Raw genomic sequence first — 12745 nt, 5'->3', positions numbered from 1 at the left:
TTCTAATTGATTATTTTGAAAGTCTGATTTTTAGTACTTTCACAGTTTTATTTGTACTGTGCCATTTATCTCTTTTCTATTTTGGGGACAATTCTTCTGTTGGTTTTGCTTTAGTTTGTGTTGAGTATATATGCATTCCTTCTATGATTATGTTTGAAAGTAAAGATGTGTTGTATAGGGCAACTTGATATCTTCATTTATGAGAACATAACCTCAATTGGGAAAGTCATAGTATAGGTAAATTGATTATAAATTGAGTCATAAGTCACCATTAAATTAGTGCATGAGCATTGTGATTTGGGACTAAAGACATTTTAGATAATATTTGGTTTGTCTAACCAGACATTATTACACATATATACTTATATATATGTGCTTGTGTGTGTGTATATATATATATTCTTTATATATATACATACGTACATATATATAAAACCCAAAAACCAAACCCATTGCCATCTAGTTGTTCCGACTCATAATGACATTATAGGACAGAGTAGCACTGCCCCATAGGGTTTCCAAGGAGCACCTGGTGGATTCGAACTGCCAACAACCTTTCGGTTAGCAACCTTTTGGTTAGCAGCCACTGTGCCACCAGGGTTTCCAAACCCATTGTTGTCAAGTCAGTTCTGACTCATAGTGACCCTATTAAGACAGAATAGAACTGCCCCATAGGGTTTCCAAGGAGCAGCTAGTGGATTCAATCATAAACATCTTTCAAGTCTGAGAGTTAAACACAAACGTTTTAAGACAAACTGAAACAGAAAGTTTGTCACTAGCAGGCTAATTAATGATGATCGTAAAGGATGTACTTCTGGTGAAGGAAAGTGATGATTCTAGATGGAATTTTGAGATGCAAGAAGGAATGAAGAACAAACAAAAATGGTAAATAACCATATGGGTATATATAATAAAAATGGTAAATAACTACATGGGTATATGTAAACAATAGTCAAATATATCTAATAGGGTTAAAAAATAGCATATAAATCAGGAGGAGGGTAAATGGGATTAAATTATTTTCAGATCTTTGAATTATTCAAGAAGCTAGTAAAATTACTAGTTTAACTTTTGATATTCTTAAGTATGATAGAGGAAGTCCCGTTTGTGGAAGCTTCTGTGTTGCTGATAATGTTCTGTTTCTTGACCTGAGTGGTACTTATGGGACAGTGGGGGGAGGCATTGCTTTGTATTATAAGTTAAACATAAGTTAAATGTTTTATATACTTAACCTGTATCTGTCTTGGAGCCCCAGTGGTGCAGTGGTTAAGAGCTATGGCTGCTAACCAAAAGTTTGGCAGTTTGAATCCACCAGCTGCTCCTTAGAAACCCTATTGGGCAGTTCTACTCTGTCCTGTAGAGTCGCTATGAGTCGGAATTGACTCGACGGCAATGGGTTTGGTTTTTTTTTCTTTTATTTTATATTTTACAATAAAAAATTAAGAAAAATAAAGTACAAATTATATACTTTAAAAGGATAGAAAATACAGCAGACTTCACAGTTTTGAAAAAAATATTTAAATTACATTATTCATCTTAATTCTATGAACAAAATTTGACTAGTCCCATATTGTTAAAGTTATAACCATAGAATATCAAGATTTCAAGATTAAAGTATGAATGTGATACTTAATTTCTTGATGGGGAAACACAGGGAATGAAATCTCATTTTACCGTGTTACCTTAAAATTTGGTGATTGAAAACTGATCCAGCTATTGATTTCTTTATCTATTTAATCCATCCTCATCTAGGATGTCTGTTCTGTCTTTTCAAATGAAAAAGCCTCCATATATATTTGTGGAAATCAGTGAAGAGTGGCTAAAGAAAAGGACCAATAGCTATAGTGCATTTTTAATTGTGTTGTCCCCTATAACCTGAAAAGTACTCTTACATTCAGTTGTGAATTTTGAAGTACATACTTAGCTGAAATGTGTAAGTTAATACGAATGTCAGGCAATAACTGCAGTAAAGTAGTAGGAAGTTGCAGAATGTTTGTAGATATAGGCAAGAGGTATATTTAAAAGTAACAAGATATTTAAAAATTTACTGTGATAAAATGTTTGCCATATGTGTTCTTAAGAATCATATGGTGCCTAAGTATTTATATTTTCTTTGTTCCAAAAACAATTAGCACTCTTTTTCTTCTTTTAAAAAGTGGCCCAAGTTAGAATAAGTGTTTGAGGACATGAGCCTGTGTCTCTTTGCCCATGCACTTACAGACCCCCCAAAGGACCAGCTGTTACTGAAGACACACATTAGACAGGTACGAGGAGTCACTGAGGCACCATCTCTTTTTCCATCATATCTTCTGGGAAGATGTAAAGTTGCTGTCTTGCCTGTTGTACATCTTGTTTACATGGACCCTGTAACTAAATCAAGCACTCCAGAATTTATTCTAAATATACTGTTGGGTTTTATTCTAATATTACATAAAATATACCTCCTCAAAAGACCATCTTGGAGTATTTAATCTCTTCCTGTACCCCAGCTTCCTAAAAAGGTTTTAACTTTTGTTTATTCTTAATTAATTATAGTGCTTTTATAACTCAGCAGTTTTGGGGTAGCTTGAGGTTGTGGGAGTATATAGTTTTTATGTATTCTCTTAAAACCATGTTTGACATCTCGTGAGCTTGGGCAGGCCAGTTAATCTCTTTGTCTCACTTTTTATCCTTAAATTCAGTGGGACACAAGTATTTTCTAGTTTCTAGTGCTAATATTCTTTGATTATTAAATGTTTACATTTGAGGAATTCCATTTTTTCAGCAAATGACTAATACAGACATAAAGGTTTCCATTACAGCCTCAAGTGTGTAGCCTTTTGTAAAATCATTGTTATGCTATGTTTTGGGCGTAATAATTTTATGTTACTTAATTTAAGAGAATTAATGGGTGAGGAGAAATTACTTCACTCAACATTTTTTAGTAACTTTGAAGCATATGCTAGAGGTTATTATGGAGAGAGATACCCAGAACAGTAAGAGGAATGAAAATTCCACTTAAGTGTCAAAATTTTTCTGAGAAACCATTGGGAAGCATTGTTTAAATAAGACTTACTACACATTGCTTTTCTTAGATGATACTGAACTTAATTCGGTTTTCTTTGATAGCTCAGGCCCCTCACCATGACCAAATCCTCAGGGGCTATTGGGATTAATAGCTGTGTATTTCTGAACGAATTGACTTAATGATACCTACTGAGTGCCAGGCACTGAATTGGGCACCTGGGGTATGCCATTGAACAGAAACCTGTGGTCGCTGTACTTGCGGTATAGAAAGCCTAGTTGGGAAAAAAGACATCAACTAAGCAGTCACACGAATAAATGTATAATGTAAAAGCCTGACCAAGTTCTATGAAGAAACTTCTATTGTTAAGAATATTGCTTTGGAATCAGATGTGGGTGATTTAGCTCTCTAAATCACAGTTAAAAGTCTACTTTATAGCATTTTTGTGAGGATCAAATGAGGTACCAAATGTGAAATTATTTTGTTAATTTATTGTTTATTATCTATCTTCCTGAAGTAGAATATGAGCTCTCTGAGAGCAGAGATTATTTGGCTATCTTATTAAGTCTTATTATCTAGCACCTAGATCAGTGAGATCATATCATAGGCACGAAGAAATATTTGTTGAATGGGTGAAATGCCTTTCATGATTTCTGGCAGGTAATCAACATTCCAGTGAAAATATTTTGTACTTAATTGTTCTTCCTCTGTAGTCAGACTGATAGTCTAGTTGTTGCTGTCATGACTGCCTCCTGCAGTTCAGCTTCATATCATCTAATTTGACTCTGGGCTAGAAAATCAGATAACCAAGGTGGTAGAAGTATCTATACTACAATAAGAGACATTCTATAGTAAGAGAGGGGCCCTGGTGGCACAGTGGTTACGAGCTATGGCTGCTAACCAAAAGGATGGTAGTTTGAATCCATCAGCTGCTCCTTGGAAACCCTGTGGGTCCTAAAGGGTCATTATGAGTCAGAATCAACTTGACAGCAATGAGTTTGGTTTTTGGTTTATAGTAAGAGAGAAGCCTCTCCTATGATTAACAGGAATGAGCTTTCATGCATAGAATTGCTAAAATTTATTTTGGTTACTTAAAGGCATTTTTCCTTCCTTTTGTGATTTCTGCTGTATTGTATAGTTGAGGTTACCAGATTAGTATCTCATAAGTGATGTGTTACAGTTCTTCTAATAAAGCATATTTATTTTAGTATTATATGTAATTATAACCTCATAACCTTTGTGAGTGGAGTGTTACAGTTGCTCTAGTAAAGCATACTTGTTCTAGGTTTATATCACATTATATGATAATTTTTGTAGAAGAAATTCAAATTTTTAATTATCTAAAGTTTGACCAGCTATTCTATATATTAATTTTCAGTGGACTATACAAAACTTACTGATTTATATAATTTTTAAAGATACTTGTCCTTTTTATAATATCCTAATAACCTGTTTTCACAATGTCTGTAAAGTAAATTCACCTGGTTAATTATTTTCCAGGGCAGCCTGTTTGCACCCTTGTTATTCATTGATTCCCGCCTCCCTTATCTATTTAATGGCAGTATTCTGCCCAAAAAATGTCAGAGTTGTTTTTGAGTTTATTAATAATCTTGGCAGCAGGGTCTAAGATGAGTCACCAGGAACTGAGTTACTGAGAAGATTGAGGCTTTAAACAAATGAAGCATTACATTTTATCATCATAGAGATTGTTATTGGTTTTTAGATGTTATACTCTAAACTAAAGATAAAATGTTGTCAATGGCTCCTTGTTTACCTCATGGGGTATTATCTCTGAGAAAGTGAATTTCTGCTTGAAATAATGTTTAGATTTTTGTTGTTGTGAGTCCTGGAATATGATATGAAATTAAATTTCTAATGAATCATTGTCATGCCATTTATTTCCACTGATGGTAATTATCTTACATGAAATTCAGCTACTCATTCTAATTGGGTATCATAATTGGAAACCTGCAGTTAAACTGACAAACTAATCACATATAAAAAATCTTTTACACTCCTGACATTTTCAGCAGTCACTTCTCAATTATCAGAAAACATTTGTTGATAGCATATTTCAGCCTAAAGTTTTCAACATAATTTTGGATTCCTATAAATTACATTAATTATTGTATTAGCTTGATATATGATGTCAGTAGGGAAATAAAACTTCCCTGCCATGTTTTTAAAGAATACCAGTAGGAACTATTTTCTTCTGTAAAGAGGTTATTTCTCTCTCCGTGTCTAATTACATGAGTCTAAACCATAATGTTATAGGGAAATGTTTAAATAATTGTGGTACCACCATTGGATGGAAGATTATATAACTATTAAAAATTATATGTATAGAAAGTATGTAATCGTATGAGAACATGCTTATATTGGAATGTTAAGTGGAAAAATTAGGCTACCAAAATCACTTTACAGTATGGTTTCATAGAAAAAAAGTCTTGAAGGATATAAATAAAAAATTTAATGCAGTAGATTTGTGTTTAGATAATGGGATTAAAAAACATATTTTTGCCTTTTTCCTTCAACTTTTTGTTTTCCCAAATTTTCTTAAGGTGAAAAACAGTCATTTTCAGGAAAGTCTCAACTGCACACTATGTCTCATGTCAGAGAAGGAGCTTACAGATTATATTTTAAAATCTGAACTATATCTCCCAAATTATAGATCAGATAGAAATGTTTGACAAACCTTATGGCTCTATTCTAAAGTAAAAATATGGCCATTCTGTCAGCTTCCTAATGTCTTTGCCTTTATGCTTCAAAAGTTCCACTTGAAGTTAAGAGCTAAGAAGGGCAGAAGGCACTGCAATAGTTGCTCTCTTTCTCCTTTTTATTGTGGAAAAATGTAGACAGAGAGAAACCATAGTAAAGTGAACCTACATATTCCCAGCTTTAACAATTGTCAATATTTTGCTAACTTGCTTCATCTATCTTACTTCCTCACATACTCTTTTTTTCCCTACCCAGTGCCGTCGCGACCCTATAGGAATTTTTTTCCCTAGGAATTAAAAAAAAATCAAATTCTAGTGAGTACCATTTGAACTGTAAATACCTTTGTGCTAACTTGCCCTTTTTTACATATCTGCCATGTTATTATCACACTTAGTATTATTAACCATAATTCATTATCATCATCCAATTCCCTATCCATATTCAAATTTCCCCAGTTTTCTCAAAATTATCTTTTCATGATTAATTTGTTACAGAACCAGGATTTAAATAAAACCCATAAATTACATTTAGTTATTATGTCTACTAAATCTCTTCTATTGTCAGTAGTCATTTAAAAAGTATTAGATTATAAGTCCTTAAAAAAAAAGACTAATTTTTAAATGACATTTTTTGTTTTCTCCTTATAAAACTAATATAAGCTCATTGTTTAAAAAAGAAAAATACTAAGAAATCATTTGTATTGCTCAGAGTATAATTCCTTCCTATCTTTTTTATACATCATTTTCATGACAGATCTATTATATGTAGTTTTCTTTCTTTTTTCAGTTATATCTCAAGCTTTTTATACTTAAAATGTTTTAATGACTGCATAATATTTCATGGAATAGGTGTACCTTAATTTTTAAAAACAGCATACTATAATATTTTTTTAGAGAGACCGCATCTTTTTTAGAATGGCATTGTGCAGTGCAGTACCACATGGTGCTTTATTGCTGGGACACTTGTCTTTTTGAGTAAGGGGTATAGTTCCCCTATTTCATACCCCAAGTAGGGGAAATGGACAGGGCACTGTTTTCTCTACACAATGTAATGCCTGGATCTTGCTCCACTGGTTATTTGAAAGAAGTCTTTAGGCTTTGCCGATTGAGGGACAAATAACGCCCATAGTGGGCCACCTATAGTAAGTTTATATAAGTCTTTTTCTCTACAATATCTTTAAAATTGGTTGCTTTCATTGGGGTATCTAATTATGTGATGAATTCATTTCTTCAAATATTATCAAGGGAGGAGGAGAAGGGAGTGAATTCCAGCTATTGGCAGTGAAGAAAGTTGGAAGTGGTTGTTTCTGGCCTTAGCAGCTATAGGTTGAATCCTTCAAAGAACTGTTACTGGTGAAAAGAAGAGACCTGAAACAGAGATTGCAAGTCATGCAAAAAGTGATTCTTAGGTGTATGTGTTTGTGGGTGTGTATGGGGAACTAAGGGGCTCTCGTAATCTCTTTGGTGAGAATGTACATTCTAATTCTCTACTCCAGTATTGATTTCTACTTTTCCTTAAGTGTGTTTAACATGAGACTAGTGTGAATATGAGAGGAAGTGTTGATCTATTCCACTTCCTCACATACTGGCCTAAAACAATATTTTAAAATTCTCTATTAAGTATTTATTCTCTGCTATTCCATGAGTTTAGTTTTTCTGGCTACATAGTGTATTTTGGAACCCCTGGTGGCATAGTGGTTAAGTGCTACAGCTGCTAATCAAAGGGTCTGCAGTTCAAATCTGCCAGGTGCTCGTTGGAAACTCTGTGGGGCAGTCCTACTCTGTCCTATAGGGTCACTATGAGTCGGAATCGACTCGATGGCACTGGGTTTGGCTTTTTTGGTTTGGTATAGTGTATTTTAAGGCAAAGGGCAGGGCTTATGTACCATGTTGTGTAATTTGAAGAGAAAAAGGCCAACTTTGTTCAATATAGCATGGGCTGACATTGGCCTCTGTCTATATAGCCTGTCTTGTGAGTCGTATTTCCTGATACGGAAGGGCAGTCTTCTAGTATGATCTTCTTGCCTTGAGTAATTCCTGACTTTTAAGAATATCTTAGGAATTTCGATCTTTTTAATTTCCTGTAAATGATAGTGAGCTCTGAGTGTAGTCTAATGTCTTGGACCCCAAAATTCCAAGAACATATTTATCATATATTATTAAATAGCAGTGTTTTCCAAAGCAGCCATCACCATGTTTTAATGTTTTTTGATTGGATTGAAAATGCATCCTTACAGTTTATCTGTATTACAGTGCAGCAAGGAGAATAGAACATGGAACTTTCTTTCTCAGTAGTAGTTTTTTTTGGTTTTGGCCAGCCATTCAAACTAAAAAATAGCTACAAATTGCCTACTTAATGCTTCTACTTCCCCCTTTTCACCTTTTTATCTGTTTTTTTCTCCATGTTTTTGAGCTTTCTTCCCTTAGAATTTACATTAGAGAATGAAGCAAGCTCGCCCAGTAGACAGATGTATTCCAGTGGATTTTATGGTATGTTCATCTAAAATGGTTTCCTTTCCCTGTATTAAAAAAAAAAAAAGTTTTAGCCTTTAGCCACCATAGAAAGAAGTATATGTAAGTGCAAGAACTCGTATTCATGCTTTATGAAAAATCTTGGCAAATTTTAATTTAGTAAATCCATGTTGTTTTTATTGTTGTTGTGTGTCATCGAGTTGATTCTGATTCATAGCAACCCTATATGACAGACTAGAACTGCCCTATAGGGTTTCCTAGGCTGTAATCTTTATGGGAATAGTTTGCCAGGTCTTTTCTTCCATGGAGCTGCTGGTGGGTTTAAACTGCAGACCTTTTGGTTAGCAGCTGGGCATTTAACTATTGTACCACCAGGGCTCCTTAGTAGATTCATATCACATTTAAAGAGAGGAATTTAGAGGTATATTCAAAATACCATGGAAAAATAATCTTTACGGGTTGTTACTTCATTTACGTTAAGAGATAAAAGTAACCTCGTGAAGTTTTCCCTATGCTTTTATGGTTCTAGCATTCTAAATTTATAATCAGGCTCAGAGGTTTCTATTTCTAAAAGTATTTGAGTAGAGTATTATAAGAGTTATTTTAGTCCTTTTAAGAGCAGAATTGGGCTCAGTCAAAAGTTTATTAAATACTTGAATAATTTACCATGAGAAATTTTGACTATCTTTTGCTGGGTTTACAAAAAAAAATTAAAATTGGACTATTCTTCCACATCCATATACCATTGCCACTACCACCAAGCTGACAACAAAAATTTGGCTAATACATGCCCCCATGTACCCACATCCTTAGATTGTTTTATTCATTAATTATGATATAAATATATAATGTTTGCAGAACATTGATCTTGGTAGTGGTTTATAATAAAATATCAGGTAATAGATTAATTGACTGTCATTCTAGGCTTTTGGTTTCTATAATAATTAAGAGTATCGGAATAAATTGTTTAGAAAATTCACTTGAAGCTTTCCATTCATACTCTTTAAAAGCAAATTGAATTCCTATTCTTGTCATCCATAAACATCGTAACTGCTAAGATTTCTAGGCTTGTAATAGAGAAAACCAGTGATTTCAGAAAATCATTTTACTAGAGAAATTATTAATAAAATGTGAGCCATAACTTTCTGATTAATAGATCAAGTTCTCAAATCATTTTGTGATTTTTAAAGATTAGAAGAAAAGTTTTAGACCTGAGTCTCATGTCTTGCTCCTTTATAAATCAGAGCATCTTATAGTTCTCATCTGCTTATTATTTTATAAATTTATAATCAAGTCACACATCATCATATCCTACTATCAAAAATGAGCTTTTATAAACCAGAGAGTCAGATTTAGAATGCGACTTAAAGGCAGTGTTTAAAATACATAGGTACATCCACACATACATATATCCTGAGGTTATAAAGTCACATGAGGGGTGAGGGTTGTGTTGTCTGTCTCAGAATTTCCTGAGGATTTTCCACTTGTTCTGCTATTAGTAAGATTCATTGATTGACCCTGACCCACTACTTACCGCAAACAATTAAAACACTGTGGGAGATAAGTGAATTTATCAGTGGTTTACAGTGGCCATTTACAGTAACCACACTGATATCCTATTAAAGTGACTTATGTATCAAAGAAGTGAGAATAATGTACTTTTTCACATTGAATAGTAGGAAAACAAACAGATTTCAGTAAATTTCATTTATTTGAGAAGGATAAATGTTGATGACTTTTTCGCAAGTACCTTATTAACTAGAAATGTTTAAGGATGAATTGTTAGCAGATAGGAATATACTTAAAAAATAATAATAAAACTAAACTGTTTCCTGTCATAATGTGACAGCCAGCTTAAAAACCTTAGAAACCTGAAAATATAAATAACGTTTACTGACAAATGATAGCTTTCCGCTTACCTTTAAACCAGTCTGTTGATCCTCTAGCCAATTCAAAAGTTGTATCTTTTCATTCATAAGGGAGGTGATGGCTCATCTTCTTCAGGGATAAGCCTCTTACGGAGAGGGGGGTGCTGAGGCTTCTTTAGTAACTGCTGTTGTTGCTAGCTGCCATCTGCTCATGGCAGCCCCCTACACAAAAGAACAGAATGCTGCCCGGTCCTGAGATGGGTTATGGATCAGACCCTTGTACTTCATATGGTTTTCGTTGGCTGATTTTTGGAAGTAGACAGGTCTTTCTTCTAGTCCATCTTAATCTGTAAGCTCCACTGAAACCTGTTCACCACGTAGCAACACGCAAGCCTCCGCTGACAGATGAGTCATGGCTGTGCATGAGGTACACTGGCTGGGAATCAAAGCCAAGTATTCCAGATGAAAGGTGAGAATTCTACCACTGAACCGTCACTACCCCCAAAGAAGGAAGAGTTACAAAGTATGCCTTAGACTCCTAGAATAAAAGCTTTTAGTTTCTCTTAGAAACTATCAGAGCAACATTTCTTTTAAGGAGCCTGTGTAAGCTTCTGCCAGATGTGTTTCTGACTTGCTGGATCAACAGCCTCTTTTTGTGCTGGATCTACTCCTGCCTTTCTGGAGCCTAACTCTCCTGACATGATCCCCCTTTTTTTAATATCAACTACCCACTGAAACCTGTCTTCTTCCTGACCTTGAATAACTTCTCTGACAGCCACCTGGCCTTTGCAGTGCATAACTTGATATTGTCTGTCATCTGTGCCTTCTGCTCACCCTTGACGTGATGATAGCCTGACTCCATGGTGGGTTTCTCAAGAGCAGACTGTTATTTAGCACTGATACACTTAAGTGTTTTCATAGGCAATACGTATTATATGTGTTACTGTCACAGAAAGTAACATTAAGATTTGAGATTGGACCTATTAATTTGAGAATAGCATTATATCCTAAACCTTTCTCAGCCAGCTGCATGATAGGAGCTAATTAGAACTTTTTATTAACTGGTACTTAAAACATTTTTGACAAGAACTCTCTAAAAACTAAAGTTAATGTTTTAAAAATGAAATAGTTGTCATCAGCTATATTCCCTTTACTGGTCTAGCCAACAGTACATATTCAATTATATATTTATTAAATGTATGATAGTTATCAACATATTTTGTGTTTAATTATATAATAGATATTTTATATTATTCTCTTTGGTTTCACCACCGTAAGCCTTTTAGGCTCCTTTATTTCTAGGTACTTATTACTATATAAAACATTCTTGAGTTATTTGCTCTATCTACAAGCTAATAGAATATTTTTATAACAGTCATAAATATGTTTCAAAACAATGATACTGCTGTAGAAAAACCATATCTTGTGTTTACCATCAAACACTGATTTTACTTGAACAGAATAGAACACTTAAAACTTAAATGTTCACTGGCAGTGCATAGCAGATTCACTTGTTGATGCTAGACTAGTATATTAATTAGCATTTGTCTATACGAATAAGGTTGAAATTGTTATTTTGAAGTGCCTAAAAAGCTTCATTATTTTATGTATATATACTGGTATGAGTGAAGTTAAATTTATGTGGTGATGAAGGTTAATTTCCTCCTGATGTTCTGACATTTAAAAATATTTATAATGTTTAAAAATATGAATATTATAAAATTAGACTTATTCTCATGTGTAGCTTACGTGAGCCATTTCATTATTTTATAGTTGTGGATTCTGTAGCATTAGAAGTTTAAAAAAATCCTAAAATATAGTATGGTTACAGCACCGTTTCAGATTTTACTCAGATGGTATGTAGTACAGATTTAGAGAGCAACTCAATGCAGTGAAACTTTAGTTCTTTTTTAAAGCTGTGTTGTTGTTAGCTGCCATCGCATCAACCCCAGACTCATGGTGACCCCATGTGTTACAGGGTAGAACTGAGCTCTGTAAGGTTTTCTTGGCTATAATCTTTACAAAAGCAGATCCTCAGGCCTTCCTTCCATGGTGCTGCTGGGTGGGTTCAAACCGCCAACCTTTCGGTTGGTAGCCAAGTACAAACCGGTAGTCCTATGTAATTTCACTCATACGCAAAAAGAATTTTATGTAAATAGTTAAAACACTGTCCAGTATATGCAAATTTATCATTGATTTACAATGAACATTGACATTCTACTAAACTCATGCAAGTGTTTTCCAACCTAAGTAGATAATTTGTTTTGCGGGAAAAATAAGTACGAATTATTTTTATAATCTGAATGTGTAATTCTTGATTAATGGCAATTCTTTCACTAGTTGTTACCAAAAAATTGGCTAAAATTAATACTCCTCTGTCATAACAAACCAAGGCAATTTACATTTAGTTTTTCTTGTGTTTTTGTTTGTTTTGTTTTATCTCCTCTCCCCCAATTATTTCATGGCATTTTAGTGCTTCAGAGAATTTAGATGAGCTCTCTTCCTCCAGTAGTTGGTTCCTTAACCAGAAGCACAGTAAGAAAAGGAGAAAAGACAGGACAAGACTGAAATCTCCATCCTTGACTATCATGAGTACAGCAGCCCGAACAAGACCACTTCAGAGTTTCCACAAACGAAAACTCTACAGACTGAGCCCTACTTTTTATTGGACTCAGCAGGTAGGT

At 34.1% G+C, this 12745-nt stretch overlaps 1 protein-coding gene and 1 long non-coding RNA gene across 8 annotated transcripts in view; one reads left to right on the top strand and one right to left on the bottom strand.

Moving 5' to 3' along the window:
- The window catches only part of LOC126078052 (uncharacterized), a 41028-nt gene extending 28469 nt beyond the window's left edge, over positions 1 to 12559 (bottom strand). For both annotated transcript variants that reach the window (XR_007517948.1, XR_007517947.1), the window contains exons 1-2: positions 10113 to 12559; positions 8102 to 8240 (exon numbers count right to left, since the gene is read on the bottom strand). This is a non-coding gene — a long non-coding RNA (uncharacterized LOC126078052). The remainder of the gene's footprint in view (positions 1 to 8101; positions 8241 to 10112) is intronic.
- The window catches only part of KANSL1L (KAT8 regulatory NSL complex subunit 1 like), a 119874-nt gene that overhangs the window by 71984 nt on the left and 35145 nt on the right, over positions 1 to 12745 (top strand). For 4 of the 6 annotated variants that reach the window (XM_049888067.1, XM_049888069.1, XM_049888068.1 and 1 more), the window contains exon 6: positions 12535 to 12739. In XM_049888067.1, coding sequence (XP_049744024.1) covers positions 12535 to 12739 — 205 coding nt within the window. The remainder of the gene's footprint in view (positions 1 to 12534; positions 12740 to 12745) is intronic. The other 2 variants (XM_049888072.1, XM_049888071.1) reach the window with 2 other exon arrangements.

Source organism: Elephas maximus, chromosome 6 (assembly GCF_024166365.1).
Source record: "Elephas maximus indicus isolate mEleMax1 chromosome 6, mEleMax1 primary haplotype, whole genome shotgun sequence".
Lineage (NCBI taxonomy): Eukaryota > Metazoa > Chordata > Mammalia > Proboscidea > Elephantidae > Elephas > Elephas maximus.
This window is presented reverse-complemented; position numbering and strand designations above follow the sequence as displayed.